This window comes from Gracilinanus agilis, chromosome 1 (assembly GCF_016433145.1).
Source record: "Gracilinanus agilis isolate LMUSP501 chromosome 1, AgileGrace, whole genome shotgun sequence".
Taxonomy (NCBI): Eukaryota; Metazoa; Chordata; class Mammalia; order Didelphimorphia; family Didelphidae; genus Gracilinanus; species Gracilinanus agilis.
In genome coordinates this window covers 321,662,546-321,685,031 of record NC_058130.1, presented here as the reverse complement: position 1 = coordinate 321,685,031, position 22,486 = coordinate 321,662,546, and the positions used below count along the sequence as shown (strand labels likewise).

Genomic DNA, 22,486 nt, shown 5'->3' with positions numbered 1-22,486 from the left:
CCAGCTAATTTTAAAGAGGAAAAAACAGAGGCAAACAGGATTGAATGATGTGCCTAGGGCAATGATGGGCAAACTACAGTTTGAGGGCCAGAGGAAGGCTCCCTGAAATGTTCTATCAGGTCTGCTGACATTATTCCTAATCTGACGAATACAATATAATTAAACTTCAAAAGAGTTGCCTTAGAAACAGACTGACAGATAAGCATTTCCTTTCCTTTGGCCCCTCTTTATTTGTTGTTGTTTTTTTTAAACCCTTAACATCTGTGTATTGGCTCCTTGGTGGAAGAGTGGTAAAGGTAGGCAATGGGGGTCAAGTGACTTGCCCAGGGTCACACAGCTGGGAAGTGTCTGAGGCCAGATTTGAATCTAGGACCTCCCGTTTCTAGGCCTGACTCTCAATCCACTGAGATACCCAGTTGCCCCCTGGCTCCTCTTTAAAAAGTTTGCCCATCACTGACCTAGGGTTACATAGCTGGTAAAGGTCAGAGGCCAGATTTGAACTCAGAAAGATGAGTCTTCCAGACCCAGCACCGCACTACCTAGATGTCCCACAGGATAATTGATTTAGAGATTTATGAGCTTCCAAGGGTCAACTGGTCCAACTCCCTTGTTTTAGAGACAAGGAAACAGGCTCATAGAGATTAAGTGATTGTTCAATACCTTATAAGTAATGAATGGCAAAGTCAGGATTTGAATCTGTTCTCTTGTACCTTACCACTATGCCACAAGTCAATTTTACATTTGAAATATCTTAGTCTATTTCCCCCCCCCCCCTTTCTCTCCAAATGCCTCTGTTGTAGTTCATATCCTCATTACCTCTCATGTCCATTACATGTCCATTTGGATTTCTAAGGGAGATTTCTACCATTGTGGACAGTAGGAGGATGTGGTGTAAACACCATGAACAGTCTGTTGAGAAAGGAGCAGACTGAATCCAAGATCACCATACTTGAGGTATCTCTCCTTTCCTTTCCTATCTTCAATGGGGGCTAATATAATATCTAGTTGACTTCAATTATATGTGGTCTAGAGACAGGAATTCAGAGTAAAAGCCACCTGGTTGGTCTCTTCCTGGATTGAGGATGTCTCCTCACCTTCAACTTCTTTCCTTCTCCAATCCATATTTCATAAGTACTTTTTAAAAACAATTTCTTCCTAACAGATTTGATTACATCATTCTTTGACTTAAAAAAACCCCAAACACTTAGTTGTATAGTATTGTCTTTGAATAAACTATAAAATCTGTAGCTTGGCATATAATAACTTTTATAACCTAATTCCAATCTTTTAACTTTCTAGTCTTTCTGCTCCTTCACCCCCACTCTTCTCCTTAACATACCTTAGAATTCAACTGGATTGAATTATTCACTGTTTTATAATTTTATCCCATTGGAATTGGGTTCAAATCCTAAATCTGACATTCATTAGTTATGTGTCCATAGGCAAATCAATTAGCTTCTTTGAGCCTCAGCTTCCTCATTTAAAAAATGGTGATAATACCTCTAGTGACTACCTCAGATAGTTGTCATGAGATTAAAATGAGAAAAAGTATGCAAAATAATTTGCAATGTCAATATTTTATTTATGTCAGTTATGATTTCAGTTATTAACAGATGCAAACTCTGTTTCCTTCTCTGATTGCCTCAATTTAGAAACAACTCATTTACTATATTATTCCATTCCTGCCCAAGCTTGGGGCATTTATTTTTTTCTTGAAGGATAGCTTTCTAACTGGCTCATGCTGTGTAACCACAAGGCTTCATGACTATTGGATGAGAGACTTCTGAGCTTCTGACCTATATAAATGGAGAATGGGCTTTCTTCAGATTGGGAGTGATTTCTGGAAGACATGTGGAGGAAAAGAAAGGCAAATGTAAATTTTTGAACAGAGGAAAGAAGATCTCTTCTGAGCTGAAGACATGTGAAATTACAACAAGCCCCTTGACTTTCAGCTCCTGAAAGAGACTACTGAGTAGACCTTCCACCTGTGAGATCATTCCATGTCTCCTTGACTGAACTGAGATTTTTAATTCACTTCCAGTGAAAGAGCACTTTTGCTATTAAAAAACAAACGAACAGACAAAAACACTTCAACAATTATAGGACAGAAGGGCAGCAAGGGCTAGGTTAATGGGGTTAAGCGACTTGCCCAGGGTCCCAAAGCTAGGAAGTGTTTGATATCAGATTTAAACCCAGGTTCTCCTTATTCCAGGCTTGGCACACTATCCACTCTCATACTTAGCTACCCCCTCATTTATTGTTATATATTCTTTCATTTACTTTAGTCCGCAAACTTCCACAATTTCTATTTAATGCTTATGTTGATAAAGTATACTAGTTTTTCATGATGGTCTTTTCTGCAGATAGCATTTGGTGGAAGGGAGCTAAAGTGCTGAGATTAAATAAACTGTCACCCTCTCATTGAGACCAATCAGGTGACTTTTATTCTGAACTATCTTTAAACTATAGATATTTGATATGAAATAGATATATTTTAAGCCCCATTAGGGATAGAAGAATTTAGGAAAGATTACTCAAGTACAGTTTCCAAGATTAACCAAGTATAGTTCTGAATTCAGACCGACCCTATCTAACTAGGCTGTTTGTGGTATTGTCACAGCCCTACTCCTATTCTCCAAAATGGCAGAAATCTCCCTTAGATATCCAGAGCTCAACCAACCATATATATATTAGATACATACCAACAACATATACCTTATAACTGCATAGTGAAAATAGATCTGGATTTGAAGTCAGAGGAGCTCAGTTCAGATCCTGGTTCAGTTACTTACAAACATTGGGCAAATCATTTAATCTCTCTGGGATAGTTTCCTTATCCATAAAATGAAGGCGTTAGACTACAGAACCTCAGAAATCCCCCATGAGCTCTAAATCTTATGATTTTCAAATATTACCACTCTATTGTTGGAGCTTTCTTCTGAATTGAATCATATTCAAGTTTTAAAAATATTTATTTATGTAGTTGTGTCTTCCCTTCTTTCAAAGTAGAAAACCTTCTAGGGGCATGAACTACTTTGTCTCTTATCCACGTATTTCCACCAATTAGTCTTGTTTTTGGTTTAAGAAATGCTTAAAATATATTTTACAAGTGTGGGTTCTGTTGAATCCTGCCAATATACACCAGGATCTGACCTGTCGAAGGGCAAGCTGGACAAATTTCACTCTTGAGATCCTCAGAAGTTAATGTATCTCATGATAAATTCCAGAAAAATGTTGTCAATATCAGTGGCATTCTAAGAAGATATTCTCATGGTCAAAAAAAGGTGAATTCTAGTAAGACTGCTTTACTTAGTGAGCAGATCACAATGATATCCACTCCACTCAAGACAACTTCAAGTTCAGCAAAAAGACAGTTGTGACCTGGATATCAAAATTTGGCAGCACTGTAGCTTGATTAGGGAAAATCAAGCTTCCTTGATCAGAAAGAGGAAATTTAAGTTTCCAGTATGCATTATGAACTACTGAGGAGGATTAGCTGGTAAATAAATGGTCTTTAGGAAGGAAAACCAATGCTCCTTTAGGAAATGATAGTCATTCATTTTGTAGAAAATGATCTTTGTTAGTTAGAGTGCTTTTAGCAGGCTACTTGTGTTGATAAAGATGGAAATTAGTAATCTCAGAGAGATGGGTATTTTGTCAGTTTTTCTATTTAGGAACACTTGACAGCTCTTCTTTGCCTGTATCCCTCTTGTGGGAGCACCACCAATTACTGAGATAGGTTCAATTCTGATTGAAGGTTAGAATATCTTTCAATGTCCTCTTCAGAGCATGTCATGTCACTCTCAAAATAATCTTAAGCACATCCAACAACAAATAAGCATGTCAGCTAGAACCACATGTGAGCTTTTACTTCAACGAACTATCATAAGGATTGTATTGGTAAGAGCAAAATAATGGAAAACCACAAGATATCTTTGTCTCTTTGATGGAGGTCAGTGTTGAGCTGCTACTAGACCTCTCAAGTCTGTGCTTTCTGGTTTGTGTCATGTCCCACCATTACTTCCACCGTGGTCTACTCCAATAGACCCTATGAGTAATTGAATGTGCTCACATCACTGCCTAACTCAAGGGAATTATACAAATCAGATGCACAATTTAAAGTGGTACAGGCACATTTCCAATCATAAAACTCCAAAAAGTGATGACTAATTGCAACAGCCACAGGAATTTGCAGGACTTCAAATGATTAGGGGAGCCTGAGTGGACAGTAAAGATAGATTGAACCATAAGAAACTGACATTTTTTATTATACTTGAAGGCTGTCTTGTATCAATTCTTAAATCAGAACCCTTGGCAAACAATCTCCAATGTCAGGGGACGATATTATTATTTTAAAAAAATCCTTACCTTCCAGTTTAGAGTCAATAATAAATATTATTTCTAAGACAGAACTGTGGTAAGAGGGGTAACTGACTTCCTGGGGTAAGTGACTTCCAGGGTCACGCAGCTGGGAAGTGTCTAAGGCTAGATCTATACCCAGGATCTCTTGTCTCCAAGCCTGGCTCTCTATTCAATGAGCCACCTAGCTGCCTCTCTCAGAGGACATTATAATATGACATCATGCCATCACATAATCACATAACCCATCTTTTCCTTTTCCAGGTATCTCCTCTGACATTGTTACTTCATTGAACACTTGTGCTTTCCTAGTGGTGGAGAGGTCCAGGGCAAAGGAGTAGTTTGGTATGAAACCAATATTCCTGGCTTTTGGATGAAAGGGTAAAGAATTTCTTTTTCTAATTCCTTTTCTATGAAAAGTGCTTCTTTTCTCATTTCTCTTTGCAGTTATCAAATTCACTTGATCATTGCTACCTTACCCTGGATCTGGTTGTTGGGTTGGCTGCTGCCACTTATGGTAAGTATGGACTGGTCATATTGATTCCTTATGGTCCTGAACATTTTCAAGTCTAAGTAAGACAGGATGGAAGGTTCTTATTTGGTGGTTGTTGCTGGAACAAATGTCCATTTTTGGCCAAACAGGAACAGAATGTTTTTCATTCATTTCTCTGCAAGGAATAGGAATGAGAGGGGGCAGTGCATAGCAAGAGAGGATATAGCTGGGAGAGGAGAGGGAGAACAAATGAATTCTTTCTTAGTTAACTGAGATTGTGAGAGGCAGCTAAATGGTTCAATGGATGGAGCACTGGGTCTGGAGACAGGAAGACCTGAGTTCAGATCTGGCTTCAGATACTTACAAGCTGTGTGAAAGTCACTTCACCTCTGTTTGCCTTAATCCATTGGAAAAGAAAATGGCAAATCACTCCAGTATCTTTGCTGAGAAAATCTCGTGGACAGTATGGTCCAAGGGGTCATGAAGAATCAGACAAGACTGTACAACAAAGCAACGATAGATACTGTACTTTCAGGCAAACTGGGAAATTAATTGCTATCCCAAAGCTATTAAGCAGGTCATTGGGAAAACCAATATTAGAATCCTTAACCTCAAACCATGCTATGTGTACAGTACTCAAAGGCTATACTTCTTCCTCTATTACACCACGGATTTAAAAATTACCAAAATATGGTATGTAGGTGACCCTGATTTCTTGGAGACTATGCTGGTATATTACAATATAATACATACAGTCTACTGAGCTGGGAAGGTTCTATAAAATTTCTGCACAGGCAGGTTCTTTTTTTTTTTTTTTAAACCCTTAACTTTGGTGTATTGTCTCATAGGTGGAAGAGTGGTAAGGGTGGGCAATGGGGGTCAAGTGACTTGCCCAGGGTCACACAGCTGGGAAGTGGCTGAGGCTGGATTTGAATCTAGGACCTCCCGTTTCTAGGCCTGACTCTCAATCCACTGAGCTACCCAGTTGCCCCCGAGGCAGGTTCTTTTAAGATGGAAAGGAGCTCACTGGTAAATTACACATCTGAGGAAAAGCCTACCTAAATTTGGAAAGACTCATCACTAGATATCATGCAGGGTGATGGGTTTTTTGATTAGAGCAACTTTTGGGTATCATCTACCAAGTTGTTGAGGAGTTGTGACCTTGTGAGCTTGCATTAGAAGTGGAAGCATCCACATTAATGAAATCACAGATCCCTGAAGGATTGACTATCCTCAGATTATTTTGGGAAAGATATGACATACTGGTTTATTCAGTTATTACTATTAGAATGATTGGCTAGATAAGAAGCACATAAGGAGCACTACAAAAACATCAGTTGTTTATTATTATTATTATTGTTGTTGTTGTTGTTGTTGTTGTTATTATAGCAAATGTAGTTTCAATTTTCTTCACTGAGTTTTGCTTAGAAGTTATTTGCAAGGCCAATAATTACAAAATAAGGCCATGTTCTGGTATGAAATCTTACCTTTTAATATAGAGAAATGAAGAGAAACAGATGGGGAGGACAGATTTTTGTTTGTCTAAAAATTCAGACTTAAATGATTAATTTTTTAATATTAAAGGGAGAGAAGTTGAGCTTGGTTTACGCCTCCTTCAAAGTACTTTAACTTGTTTGAGATAGACTATTAAAGATGAAATACATAACATAAGTAGGCTAACTAATATTTGGCTTTGGAATCCATTAATATCTGTTTGCTAACTTTATCAAGTTCAAGATTTCAAAGAATCAAGATCGCTGATAGGGAAATGAATCTTCATCTATAACTGCAACACAGCTAATCAGCATGATCCAAAAAATGTACCAGTTCTAAATGCCCTGAAGATATTAGGGGTTGTGTGGTTTTATACAGAGGGGCCTGGAGCCTCTTAAGATAAATCAATCTGGGGTAAGCAAACATTTGATTAAATGAATCACAAGTAGGTTATATATGGATAAACACAGGTCTATTGGAATTCCTTTAATTAGAAACTTCATCAGTTAAGAGATCTAATAATCTAACTGCCTTATATCTATATCTTTTTTTTCCTGGCTGAGATGTGATGATGCTTGAACTCTTTTATCTTCATTCTCCCTCTTAACAAGCTTCTCTATTTCCCTCTTCTCACAATACATGCATGGTAACCCTCTTCTAGACATCATTTCCTTAAACACATTAGTATAGTCTCTCTTCTTTTGGAAATTATGATGGCCCCAACTGCCTTACAATTTCTTACCCTTGATTTCTCCTCCCCCCACAAAATGTTCATGCTCTTTTAAAAATGAACAATGGAACCCAATCACCAAACCCAAGAGCCTTTTCTTCTTTATCCTTATCCTTGACTTTTCTGTAATATTTGATAGTTGGGTATCCCTGACATCTTAAAATGATTTCTTCATCTGGCTTCCATGGCATCAGAATATCTGGATTTCTCTTGCTTTTTCTATGTGGCTTTCCTTTTACCTCTGTGAATTCAATGGATTCTTTCATTGCTTTTCCGCTCCTTCACCCTCTACCTCTTTCCTGTCTTTCAGTCTCTCCCTCTTTCCCCTTGTCTGTGCTTTCTTCTCCCAGACCTTCAAATATGGAGTACATATGTTATTTCCAACCTAATTCGGGATCTGCATCTTCAACCTTTCTTCTGAATTCCAGTACCATATTTTCAACTGCTTGCTGGATAATGCCCACTGGTGTATCAAACTCAACAATAACTTATTCCAAACTGAAACCAGCTCCTCTAGGAAATTTACTCCTCCTCTAAACTTCCCTATTTCTGTTAATGGCACCAGAAGTCTTTAAGTCACTCAGGCATGAGCCCTTAGCATTCTCTGATTCTTCTTTCTAATTATATGAGACATCACTTCTCATAACCATTCAGTTGTTAAGTTTCATTGATTATATAACTACTCAATTGCTCATATCCAGCCTTTTTCTTTTCCTTCCAAAAGTCCTCACTCTTAATTTCCTTTTGCCTAGCTTGCTGATACAATTCATCTTACGCACTACTGCCAGGACAATCTTCCTAAAGCACAGCTCTGATTATCTTGCTCCATTGCTCAAAACCTTCAAAGGTTCTCCATTTCCTACTAGGAAGAAGTGTAAAACCTTAGTTTAATAGAGACATTCACACTCTCTTATTCCATCCTCACTCTCTGGCTTTGTTTCCCAATCTTCCCTTTTATATTCTATTTCCTAAGCATGTTCTCAGCTTTTCTGCTCCCATAATGCTTTAATTCTTATGATGTTTATCATATACTGCCTCACATTATGTTTATTTGTACCCATAGCATCTCTTCCCCCTAGACTACAAGCTCTGTGAGAGCTACCACAGTCTTATCTGTATCATTCTCAGTGCCTTGAATCCAGTAGGTGTTATACCAGAATTATTGGTGACATTTCTCCCACTGAATTTTCAGAACAGGGATCATTTTATATTTAGAATTATTAGCTCTTAAGACTTAGGGTTGCAAGGGAGCTTAGATATCATATAATCCAACTTGCTTATGCTACCAGTTCATTAGTGGTTTAGGATTTTTGTTATAGGCATTCAGGTGGTACAGTGGGTAGAGTGCTGGGCCTTACGTCAAGAAGACTTGAGTTCGAATTTAGCCTGACTAGCTGCATGAGCCATGGCAAGTGACAACCTTTGCCTTCTTTCCTCAATTGTAAAATGGGGATAAAAATGATACCTATGTCCCTGGATTGTAGAGAGGAACAAATGTGATAATATTTGTAAAGCACTTTGTACTGTGCCTGACATAATAGAAATTCAACAAATCCTTCCTTCCATCTATTTTTCCCTTCCCTTTTTCTTCTATCTTTCCTTTTTCTCTTTTAGTCTTGCATGTTGACTTCCATAGTTACATGTCTTTCAAAAACTATAATTGCAATTTCCATAATCAATGTGCTTTTTTATAGTAATGAAAACATATAGACTCTGCTAACTATTAAATAGTTAAAAAAATTTAAAAATTGTATTTTTCTGACATTGTTGTTAAATTTAATGTTATGTAGAAAGAGGAACATTTTTGAGAGATTTTCATTTAGAATCTCACATTAAAAAAAATAAACACAAACTAACACTAGTTTCCATCAGCTTGGATATGGCCCTCTCACTAACCTCAGAAAGAAAATCCATATGAAGTATTCGTTATCAAAGGCCTGTCATACAATCACAGTAATAAAGTATTTAGCCAATGAGAAGACCTTCTAATTCTTAAATTGGCATTATATTATCTTCCTGAACATGAGATCTAATTGACAACCCATGCAGGCATATACTTGCCTAAATAATGAATTTAGATAAATATGTTTGTTTATACAAATCTATCTTTGTGTAAGCTCTCTGTATATGAAATTTGTCAAGTCTAATAAAGAGGTGTCCTTGTGGTAGAAAGAATTAGTTTTTTTAAACTAAACTAAAATAAAAACTATTTTTTTAAAAAGAAGAATTACTTTTTAAAATGTGGCAAAATAGAACAAATTTGAACAGTAGAACACTAATTAAAGAAATGCACCACAGACACTGCATCACTAAGAAAGCCAGTAACTTTACTGAATTGTCTGCAAAATACAAATTATACCTTATTTCCAGCAGGAGAAACTTTTGAAAATTTCCCACTTTTGTTCACTACAGACAGCTGAATTAAGTCCCTTGAGATACACAGATGTGGTTTAACTTAGTTATAACATCTTGTCATCTAGTGGCGACAAAGTCCAGCTTATGCCGCTGTGAGCCTCTATTTTAATATTTGTTGCAAATGCTTGTATGCCCTCATTTACAAGCTACTTTTGAATTACTGTCATTTAATGGAAACAAGTCCCCAGAAAAAAGAAAAAAAAGAAAAAAAAGATACAGAAAACCATCTGAAGCAATCCAAGTACTATGCCTACAGTGACCCATTTCTGCTCTACTCTAAGAGAACACAGGTACTAGCATTTAGAGTGAAAAAAAAAAAAAGAAATCTGTCATTTAGTTGACCTCTCTGAATCAAAGTGAGGTATGGATCAATTTGAGGTATGCGTAGGGAAGGCAAAATGTAACACCCGATTATAAAAATAACCCAAATGGACAAATTTGATGCAGACGGTATGTGGCTAAAAGCTTGGATTGCTCCACATCTTTGGTTAAAACATATTAACAAAAGCCTCTTATTACATCTACAATCTGAAGCATTCTAACAGATACCAATATCCCATCAGTCCTTCAAAAGATCTGTAGTGGCAGGAAATTAACGCCATATAAGTGACGACATCACAGCAGATGGCACAAACAGGAACAGATGAAGTATTCCATGTTTAGGCAACAGCCTTTATTGAGGTTTCAAGTGGCTTAAAAAAAAAAGAAATACAAAGCATTTACTTTCTGAAGGAAATACAAGAAGAAAGGGGCAAAAAAACAAAAAGCAAAAACAAAAAACTCTATCCCTAAGTTAAAGATTGGGCAGGAAAAGATAAAACAAACACGTCCAGGTACAAGAGGGCTGACATTCTTGTTAAGAGAGAATTGGCATTGTTATTTAAAAAATTCTCACTTTAGTTAACCTGAAAATGATCTGAAGATGACAGGTATTTTCATATTCATCATTACAAAACAGATTCTGCCTTTGGGAAAAAATATGCCTCTTTGCTATAAAACTGAACTTTCAAAAATGTTGAAATGAACAGCATCAGAATGAAAGGCATCAATGCATACAATATACAGGTCGTGCAGCTCATGTATATCATATCATTGTCACCAATAATTAAGTTCAATGATGTTGCTGAAAATGTCTTAAACTAAGGATTTGCAATGACAATCCTTGCAAGTGAACAAAATGCCACTTTGGGGTATTTTAACTTGCAATGAAGAGTGTTGCCTAAAAAAAAAAAAAAAAAGGTTTCTGCAGCTTGGGTTCTGTAAAGTAATACTCCCTCAGGGCTCTGCCCCAAACTCCTTACATACAAAGGAATCTCTGTGAAAAAAAAAACAAAATTAGCTTTGCAAATACAATAAATGGTAAATTACAGAGAAAGGTACAAGGGTAAAAAAGATAGACAGTTATTGTTGACAGAAAGTGACTCATCATATTCAAAGTTGTGCTTCTTCTCATTAAATCATCTTTTAAAAATTCTCAGATTATCCCTTCACTCTCTTGCCACCACTTGATATGAATTCGGTGGTGGGAACAAGAGGTGACTGGCATCCATTTTCAAGTGATTCTATTCTTTGAAATGTTCTTATAAAACCATTGTCAGAACTGCTATAAATAGCCAAGGCTTCATCTTCACCCTAGCTTCTGCTGGTTCTTTAGCTTACTTTAAACAACCACCCCCTTAGAAACTCACTTTTCCTTTTTTTTTTTTTTTTCCTGTGTTGCTGAGGCAAATTGCAAGGTAAACTATTAATATGGCTATTCTTCGTATTTTCGTAGACTGACCCCCTCCCCACCCGCTGACAAGTTTCTACTAACAACTCTGATAAACCCAAAGTGTTTTGAAATGACAAAGCACATTTGTGACATATTTGCATATTTTATACACGTCAAGTTAAAAATCTCAGCAAGAGACTCTAAGAATGGGATCATGCTTAAGGTTAGGAGAGTGGCTTTGAATATCGTGTGTGTCTATGTGTGTTTGCATTTAATAGGTCAGGGATCCAGTTCTGCTTTTCCTCTGCATAAATATCTTTCTTTCCATGTTCCATGGTCATCTTATCAAATAGGATGTATGAATTAGTTGAATTGCATTCTGCTTAGAGTATACAAAATATGGGCACAAGGCAGACTGGCATCCTAGTCAGGCACAAACCAGAGAACTAATTGGAAATTTCTGATAAAGTTAGGAAAATAGAGTCCAGTGAGTAAAATCTCTTGGCTTCTGCCACCCAGCGGCAGCCTCTTATGATGAGAAATACACAGAAACTATGCAAGTTGATGGGGAATGGGTCTTAGTGTGGCCTAACTAAATAGGATTTGTTTGTGCTGACTGCATCACTTCTGTATTTTTATTTTATTTTTTACTTTTTTTTTGTTGTTGTTGCTAATGTCAATGCATCTGATTGGGAGATGAAACTGGATCTCCATATACCATGAGAAGGAAATGGTTCCTATATTCTTTCAAAAACTGAAACTACTCTTGGAGAAGAAATATAAACATTTCTTATGGCACTAACTTCTTAAAAGGAATGACCCAGAAAATAATCCCCAGAGACATATGTTCATTAAGTCATTGTTTCTTTGAATGAAAAGGGACATAGAGGATCTTAAATGGATTTTCTTGTAATGGCTAGTAATTTTCTTTATTGAAGGAAAAAATATGACATACATGCCTTATGCAGAAGTGACATTTTGGGGTTGCCTGATACACTGGGCTAGCTCAACAGCCTTATGATAATCAACAAGGTTTGTTGAGTACAGGTTAAAATAATACAAACTGGGTACCTGCTTCTTCTTTTTTTTTTTTTCTGTAGCATCGTTTCTTTGTATTTTTTTTCCTAAATGTGGGCGATTAGAACTTATTCACTGGGTTACCTCCACATTGATCACATCTTTTTTTTTTTTTTTTTTTGCTGACATATCTTCAGGACATAACGTACCACCACTTATAGCCCATTCCAGCAGATTTTAAAAACCAAATACTCTATCAAATTAGAGTGGGCTAAAAACCAAGTAGATGATTTAGGATAAAGGTCAAATTGTGATGCTTACTTATTGAATTCCAAGATGCACAGGGGTATACCTAAGATCAGAAAAGGGGCCCTGCATTTGGCAAAATGCAAAAAAACCCAAAAAATCCCAAACTCAAAGAACTAATCAATATATATACAATGGATGTCCGTTCACCCAATAGATTGCAAATGTAGTTTTTGAAATGATTTAGATTGTTATGATGTGGTCATTCTAACCCCACAGGTTATCCTTTTGACAACTGATTTTGATTTTGTAAAATGTATGCAGAGTAAAAGAAAACTGAAAGAAAATAGTTACTTAAATGTGCAACAGCACAAATATACCCCCCTCCCACTATTAAGATAACAAAAACTTCTGCTATTACCATAATTATTATATATTAGAAAGCTATACACAAGCATGTTAATTTCACAGATTTTTTAAAAGATTCTTAATATTTTATATAATTAGAAATACACATTTCAAAAACAAAACTTCTACAAAGAGAAAACAGTTATCTTGGTTAGCAAAGCATGGAGTTCTTCATGGCTTAGGGTAGTGCTTTCTATACAAAAAGTCCCTTTTGCTTTTTTCAGGACTGTTTAAAATATTAGCGAAGCTATCAAGAAAAAAAAAACACATTTTGGCTTAAGTAAACTACAAAAAGCCACAAATGCTTTGCAAACTCTGTCTTACTTTTTATATGAAAATAAGCAAAATGTAATGTACATATTTTTATATTTTTATTTAATAAGTGATGCAGACCCAGAATTTTTAAAAATTAAATACGTTTGCCCTCAAACTCCACGTTTTTCTAAGTATGGTTCTCTTTTAAATGTCTTTGATCCTTTTAACTGAGTGCCATACTTCCATGATATGCCTGAATGTTTGGGAGCATCATTGCTATGTTAGGTGACCTCCTCTGTTTCTTACATTTCCCAGTGGCCACCCATTGCTGGGTCTGTCAAAACATCTATACATTTTCTATATGTTGCATAACAGCTGCTTTCTCTCTCAGTAAAGATCTGCCACTTCTGGCAAATGTTTCCTTTTGTCTATTTACATGTAAATAACGTTGAACCTGCAACATGACACTATCTATTGTAACATACATTTTGCAAAGGAGCACAACAGTGAAAAGAAGTTAGCCTTAAAATCTATTTTGTACAAGTGTTCTGTTGTACAACTCAAGTGCTAAGCCTATCTCAGCATTTCTGGTTACCTTTATACTGTATCACTGAGGCAATTTAAAAGTACTTTTACAAAACAGAGTACCTGACTTTTTTTGTCCACACACGGCACATATAATGCATATCGACCCCCCATTCCCCATTAAGGTATAGCACACACACACTGCAAGAAAAAAAAAAAAACTAGTAGGTAATAATTTGATCATGTTGCCCATCCTTCAGAGAGCCGCATGCGCTTGACTGAGGGACTTTCCCTTTCGTCCGGCGAAGGTCTGGTGAGTCCAATGGGGGAGTGGAATTCATTCCGATGATCCTCTCGGTCGCTCCCATCATACGAGCTGCTACAGCTGCTCAAGCTGTCAACAGGAGATCTCCCCGCCTCGTGGCGCGTATGCTGTGGGTATCTCGAGGGGGTGGTGGTACGGTCTCTAGGAGGAGAAACAGGTTCTGACTTGATGTTGAGGCTTTGAGTAGAAGGCAGGGAGAGATTTGTACTCTGAGATAAGTGAGTGCTAGTGCAAGCTCTGTAGGAGGAAAGGAAACCCAGTTACAGATTGAGGAGGCCTGGAGCCCCCAGGAACGCACAATCACTCACATCCACAAAACATCAGTTTTTAAAGACTCGGACCCGATTCTTGGGTATGTCAAGGGGGAGAAGAGTACCTGAGGAGATACGTAGGATGGGCGGGAAACTGAAGCATCGCTTGCTCAATACAGCAAGGTGATGCTCTTTTAAAACAAAACAAAAGAAAACAAAAATCCTGCAGCAATTCCAATTTCATTGATTCAGACCTTAGGCATCTTTTCTCTCTAGGCTCTGACACTGCACCTACGAGCTTTGGGAGAGCTCTGGATGGCAGTGCCCAGAATTTGGTCCAAGAGATGGTGTGAAAGAGATTTTTCGGTGTCCTTGACATTTTGCTCAACATTTTAAAGTAGGATTGGGGAAGGGGGTGGGGGAGATAGGGTCTGGCTCTAGTAGTAAGACCTGCCTGAGCAGTAAGACTGATTTTTAAAAAATATGTATACTCCTAAAGACTTATGATGGAGGCTTTATATATTGCTAGGTAACAGTATGGATAATGAGTTATATCCTCTTTCTGGAAAGTGAAGAGATGTTCAGCTTCAGGTGAAGGGGGGGCCATAATTTTTCATAGAGTAATATCTTTTTCTTTTGGTTAGGGATAGCGAGCTGAGAGAGGAAAGGAGGCTAGGAGTTGAAAGGTGAATGTATCAGTTGATTAACAGTTAGGTATAAATGAATGTAAGATTTTATCCCTGATAATACGTATAACTAAGTGGAAATTATTGCTTCTTAACCATATGTGATGAAAATATTTATTTAAAAAAACTTTATTTTTCCCAACTATATTATTTTCATTAATGTGAGTCAAGCACTGCCAAGTACATGAAACTATAAGAATCAATAAAAAGGATGCCCCTAGCTGTCCCCTAATATTCTGAAGGAGTATATGGTCAGGTAGATGAGACTGCATGGGAGAAACATAGTATGGAGAAAGTCATGGTGGTGATTTAGCTCAGAACATTTGTTCCTCATTGTATTCCTCAAGAGCTTGCACTTCCTTCAAAATATAGGATAAATGATGAAGCTACAGGTCTTGAAAATAAGAATTAAACCAACCTTTCAAAGGAGACAGATAGACAGATTGTTATTGGCCAAGAGAACCCAAATAGAAGGTTGAATGCTGAAGTTGTGAGCATTTTAAGGCAAAAATAGGCTTGCTGGTCTATACACCAGGTGTCTATATCCCATGGCAGAGAATGCTGACATATGCTGATCGATCCAGGACAACTTGTCTTGCTAGGAACTTTCAAAAATCTTACCGCCCCCCCCCCTTTAAATGAAGGAAGAGCAAAAGTAATGCCTTGTACATGAAGACACACCCATCTCAAACAAAGGGACCCCAAATTTGCCAGTTTAAGCTCCTATTTCACTTTCCAATTTAAGAAGACTTAAGTGCTATTTTAAACTTTGTTCTGAATGTGTATATGCATGCAAATTTGGGAGAAAGTATATGACAGAAGGAGGTAGCTTTGTGGGAGATACAATAAGTGCTAACAATGTATAGGAATATGAAATTAGACAGAAATGAGACAAGTTTATGAGTGATGTTTTGTACAAAAGCACCACCTACTGGCAAAAAAATTACTTTCCTTCTCTTATTAATGTATAACGTATTATAGGAAATAATCTGAAAGGAGAATGATTTGTTTCTTTAATAAGCATTTTCTTTCTCTAACTTCTTGGTTCTATAGAAGTAAATCAGCCTTGACATCTATCTAAGCACTAAACTGACTTCACATGATGTTTTGAGTATGTTTATATTTTCTTTGAGCAATTTAAATACTCTTTACTCTATTATAGTCTATCTTAGTCTTACTATGTTCCTAGATGAGAGTTATATAGACTTTCTGTCAAGGAGAAATTAAAATAGCAATAATAATAACCGAAACACTACATCTTACATTTCAGGGGTGGGCTATTTGTTCTTAGTTTAAGCTTTATTTGGCGATTATTTTATGTAGCACTTAGCACAGAGGCTGGCACAGAGTAAACATTTACTAAATGCTTGTTGCCTTCTAGCAAGAAGAAAATTATCTTTTGAATTTGGGAGAAGGATTTTTGCTATCCTATATGATGAAAATTTAATTAAATACTTCTAGTGTGAATCAAACAAATACTTAATAACATTGAGTATATGAAAATAAAGTGCTATAGCAATAAATGTCTTTTACTTCTCTGTACTTTAAATTCTGTCTTCACTGGCAAAAAGAAATAATCGAAAAATTATTTTGTGAACTGGATTAATGAAGACAATAGCTAAGCTGGACAAATCAGGCACCCCAACAGATCTTCAATCCCTCAAAAAATCCATAAATTTGTTTTACTCAGTCATAAAAATATCTTTTATGGGGTGGGGTCTGAACAAGGGCTTGCATTATTTGCATAATTTCTTCAACTTTCATATGCAATTAGCCTCTTTGGATACAATTGCTATTTTTTTTTCTGGCAAAGAGTAGAACACTAATGATCCCTCCCTGTAAATAAATCCTGAATCTGCCCTTCATTAGTCATGTGGCTATGCCGTCACAAAGACTCTCTGAGTTAGATTCTTTGGCAGTAAAATGGAGTGAGGACACTCTTACCATCTGCCTCATGGGGCATTTGTGAGGAAAACATCCTGTGAGCTACTATTGTTTTTAATATATACACAGAAATACCTTAATATGACTTCTCGTGATATTTTATAACATCTTGAAAACATATTTCAAACCCTTTGATAGAGAAGTCTCTAAAAGTTTGGGGGAATAAATCCACAAACATGAAACTTTTAGTCTATCGAATGGTAGATTATGTTAGCTACTTTGCTACAAAATACATTGTAGGTCAGTGTGACTGTTATAACTAAGGCATTTAATTGGTCAGTCTTATTTTTAAAGAAATAATTCTGGAAAATAAAGAACAGTCAATTAAAGAAAAACTTCACTTGGCACTATTCATGCCAGATTCAGATTTGGGAAACAGCCGAAACTTGTGGTTTGATGTTTGTTTAGAACGTGATTTTGGTGGACATAGATGATTATGAGGAATATGTGCTGCCCTTGAATAGAAGATGTGGGAGAGTGAAGAAGCCTGATCTGCAAGCTGTTCACATTAAAGTCCACACTGAAAATTATCATTTACTACTGATGCCAGATTTAGAACTGGGAAAACACCTACCTTTCCCCGTATTCGATCAGAGATCAAATATGACTGGACAGTTTTATTCAAATTCTTACTGCCTCCGCCTGTAAAATATATTAGAGTATCTGACCTATTTTTACCTAACCTTTTGAACGTTGCCTGTACCCACAAATAGCCTTCTATAGTATCCCTTGTACACCCATATCACAAGAACTGATGTCTGAAACTGCTAGAAACAGTGCCTTTTTAGATAACAGGAAAAGCACCTAAAATATAGAGGGGCATTTCCTATGGAAAGCCCATTGGCATTGTTGAGTTTTAAAGAAGAAAGGTAACTATGACGGAAAATGACCACTTTTTAAAAAGCTCACTCTTAGTCACACAAATCACTCCCACTGATCTCTCAGGGCCAGGTTCTTCTGTCACAGCTCTTCTCCCTACGCACAACTCCCACTAACTTCAGGAACTTGTGTAGGAGATTACCACCCAAAGTGAATCATTCTTTATATTGAATTGATAAAATCAGATGACAGGCAGTTTTTTAAAAAGCATAATTGTGAAGGTCTAAAGACATTTCCACTTAAAAAAATACACATGTTGTTGTCTTTATTTTTGGTAGAGTATTGATGGATTCAGTTGACACTTTGATAATTACACAAGACTGCCAATGTTCATTTTGGCTCAGCTGACGTTCCAAAATATTAAACAACTTCTCTTTGAAATGTCAGACCTGTCATCCTGGATTTAACCCAATGACCCAATAAGACATTAATCTGATTCCCAGAAGCCTTTCAATTAAAAGATTCTCATGAAATTTGAGTGGCTGAAATGATTGATTTGATAGAGATATTAATATAGCAGGGAGAATTTTTACTATTTATAATAACTAACGTAACTTAATTATGTCAAATTAGTATATTTGGAGTAACTCCTTTTAAAGCCATTTAGCTTTCTAGGAAGATTTTTTTTGGACAGACATTATTTATAGAAAGAGTAGGAAAAAATGATGACAACTGTGTGTGTGTGTGTGTGTGTGTGTGTGTGTGTGTGTGTGTGTGTGTGTGTGTAGGTGTCAGTCAGTCAACTAGCATTTATTATGTTATCTACTTTGTGCCAGGCACTGAATTAAGGGCTTCTAAATGTGTGTGTGCTCATATTTGTGTGCATGTACCCAGGCATACATAATGTTTGGATAGAAGATGAAGAAGGGTTGTATATATTATATTATCTAGGGACTTCAATTCAAGAAACATTTATATATCTATTATTTAAAAGGCAATGAAAACTTGTACAATAAATTCTCACACAAGACGTGCATGATGAGAAAAAGTATAGAAAGGAATTTGGTAAAAAATCATAATTTTTTCCCTTGACTCTATATATTTAATTCTCAATCCCCCTCTAGTCTGAATCTGTTTTCCTTATTTTTTATTTCAGTCCAATGAAATCTTTGCTCACCTTATTGGCTAGCACAGAATCTGGTGTTAAAGTGTAGTTGTTTTCTAAAAAAATTATATACAAAGAATGATGGAATTTAATAACATGAATTTAAACTTTAAAATAACTTGAAATGACAAAATATTTTCATTTATGTCCAAATAAAGCCATGTTTGGAGCTAGTAATGAGGGCTTCAGACTTATTCCTGTTACCTGGAAAAATGATTATATTCCAAAAAAAATCTTTGTATAATCATTTTGGTTAAAAGTTATCTGTCCTGACAATATTTGGCACAACAGATTTTGTGTTGTACAATGGCAGTGCAATACTATATTTAGGGAAAAAAGATTTATTTGGATTTGGTTGCTATCTTATACTTTATTTTAAATCAGAAAACTGTCATGATAAAATAACATACATTTGAGAAATTAGTATTCCTGGATTAAGTGAAAAAACCAAGTGAGTAGAAATCTAGTGACACCATGTATTTGAAATATCTCTATGTTTAAAGATTATCAGAAGTAATTAGAAAATTTGGAAGAGTTGACATTTTAAAATATGCACACATTGAATGCAAGATCCTATTGGATCTTTAATGATAATGATAAAAAACTAGAATGTACATGAGAAAATATGCTGTGTATCCACTTCTACTCTCTAGTTCTAAATCATTCATTTGAAATGTAAAAGAAATTGGTAGCTTGGGTTCTTTTATCTGAATTTAAACTTGATTATTTTTTCTAAAAATTTATTTATCTGAATACTAGACACACACACATAAACACACACACACACACACACACACACACACACACACACACAGATCTAACTTTTCTGAATTCAGAAGAAATTTGAAAGTGTACTGAAAGGGCATGAAAGGGTTTTCAAAAGCTTTTCAAGGCAAAAATAGGCTGGAAATGCTGAGGGAAAGCCTCTATTGCTTAGGGTTCAACTATTTTTATTTTACAGAAATATTAAGGATATCCATTTCTGATGTCATCCTTAGTAGTACTTCATAGGCACTACTATGTTTATATAAAAATTAGATTGATTGATAAATTCTTCAAATATTTTCTCTACTAAAACTCTACTCCTCCATGTGTCAAGGAATTGTCAAGCAAAATACCAACTCTGGCCAACCCTACTAAGCAATGTAGAAAGGCTTTTTTTTACAAGCCTGGAATGAACTATGTTTCTTATGTAGAGAGGCTTATCTCCAGGAAGATAGCCACTAGGGGATGAAACTTTTTTTCTAACAACAACACTTCACAAAAAAATCATCTACTAAATCACAAAGGGGATTGTGATTTGCTTTGCTGGAGTTGTATTCATATGGATGAAATTGTGTGGCTTTTGAGGTATTGAAGTTCTTAACCTGCCTTGCCCTTAACTTTTTAAAGATAAGAATTAGGAAATGATAATATGGGAATTTGAAAAGTAAACAAAGCTGACTCAGGATTTGATCTGTATTCTTTTGGGCTAATATTTGGTTACATTTAAATAATAAATTGCTGGAAATAACCGCAAATAAGTACAGGTTGAGTATTTGACATTTGCATTTCTGTTTTCTTTGGAATTTTGCACCATTATGAAATTAATGGATTTAGGCAATTTATTAGCTTGTACATGAATGTTATACATAGCTTATATGCAATGACTTTATGAAAAAGCCCATTATAATATTATCAAGTTTCAGGGATCTATGATATCAAAAGCAAACCACTAAATATTGAAACAGCAAATATGGAGATGTTAGTAATACTTAAAATACTTTTCTAGATTAAAGAATTTCCTTGTTCTTTGTTTAGTTAGAAGTGCGAGCCTGATTTTTTTCTTGGCTTTAATCTCTCCATTTATAATCTAACAATACTGGTACTCCTGTAATGAAGAAATATCTTTAAACCACCACAAGAGGGCAGGAATACACATTTTCTGTCTTCAGAAAACAAAAATTAAGTATTCTATCCAGATTTAGGTAATTAGGCTATATTTTTACAAGGCAGTTACAAATATATGAAGCCTGCATGTCAGTCGAACAGATGGAAATATGACAATTCTATGATCAGGAGACTTTTTTACTATGCTAAAATTTTATTTTCATTTATCCTAAATGAGTTTGTCTCAATTAGAAACTTTTTAGATTTTACAACCACAAATTTATCTTATATCTCAAATCAACTTTCTATTTTGCTTGGAGGAAAACACAAATAATGTTTTCTGGTTTATTTTAATCCATGCTGAAGGAAATATCAATGCCTTTTGCTAATATAAATAAGAGAGTTAAGCCGTCAATAAAATTTCCTCTTTACTCTGAAGGGACATAGAAGATGGCAATTAAACTACATACTTTAAAAAGATGTTAATCTGATACTTCTTTTCAGATTTTGATGATGATGATGATGATGATAGCTATAGCATAATGACATACTCTAAATTGATGGACTGTAATACCCTAATAAATATTAAAAGGCTGTTTTATCCCTTAGAAGATTATAATACAAAAATAATATTGCTTACCCCAATTGACTGAGGGCAGATGGTGGCATGTTATGTAGGTGTTGCTGTTGCCAGCCAGTTACTGAACCAAGATGAAGAGCACTGGCTGTATTAAACCCAGAGAGAGATGACAAATCTGCACTACTCAGTGAGTACTCTAGATTGGGGGAAAAAGATAATTATGGAGAAATAATTAATTTAATACTGATTATATTGTGGCTAGTATCAACATTTTTACTTCCTAAGAGTTTCACAACTGCAGTTTTTTCATTTCAGAAAGATAAGGAAGTCATTCTAAAATTTTTTTTAAGTGCTAAATTTTTGGGGAAAATAATGTCCTAGATAAAACCTCCATTTCAAAACTAGAAATTTCTAGGATGCATTATCATTACAGTGCCGGACTATATTTATATGCATTATTCATACTGCTAGATTTGATCAACTGGAAGAATTTCCTAACTCATATTTAAAGGGACACAGCTCATAAAAAATGTCCTTTCTAGTAAAACAATGAAGCGATCTCTTGTATTTTCTGACATTTCTCATTTATCAAGTTGGGTTAATAAGACTTTCAACCACTTAAGAAAGAAAAGATCTCAACTGATCTTACTAGAAATAAAGGTGGTGGTTCAGTATAATGCACATATGAGGGATCACCATAGACATTCTTGACAGACTGAAAAGATAGAATTTTTTTTGGTCTTGCTTTCTTGTTATTAAATGTACTATTTACACTTTATGAAGATACTCACCAGTACCATATGTTGTTGAAATGGCTGATGGATACCCTCCCATTCCTTGCCCTGGTAAAGTAGGAGTTGCTACGGAAACCACTGGGGTGGCCAATGACTGAGCAGACTGGGAGTTATTTATCCTTTGATTCTATTAAAGTAAATAAAAAAGGGTATTATTGATTGATTTCAAATAAATTAAACACATTAGATTTCAGCATTAGTTTTCATATAAAAACATATCTTGGTATGAATTTCGTGAAATTAATCATTTAACATGTGCCTCTCTGAACTCTGCCAACCCTATCATTTACAATCCTTCAAGAGACCAGCTGTTGCCATAGTAACCCATTACATCAGTATCTCCTAGGCAACTGAACTAGTAACAAGCAAGATAGCTTTATTGTGGGTAAAAACAGACCAT

At 35.7% G+C, this 22,486-nt stretch overlaps 1 protein-coding gene across 2 annotated transcripts in view; it reads right to left on the bottom strand.

The window, feature by feature from the left end:
• Positions 1 to 9,382: 9,382 nt before the first annotated feature.
• Positions 9,383 to 22,486, bottom strand: part of MEF2C (myocyte enhancer factor 2C) — a 39,913-nt gene continuing 26,809 nt past the window's right edge. The window contains exons 4-6 of one of the 2 annotated variants that reach the window (XM_044662880.1): positions 22,084 to 22,213; positions 21,353 to 21,488; positions 9,383 to 14,215 (exon numbers count right to left, since the gene is read on the bottom strand). In XM_044662880.1, coding sequence (XP_044518815.1) covers positions 13,894 to 14,215; positions 21,353 to 21,488; positions 22,084 to 22,213 — 588 coding nt within the window. In that variant the 3' untranslated portion in view covers positions 9,383 to 13,893. The remainder of the gene's footprint in view (positions 14,216 to 21,352; positions 21,489 to 22,083; positions 22,214 to 22,486) is intronic. The other variant, XM_044662888.1, reaches the window with a different exon arrangement.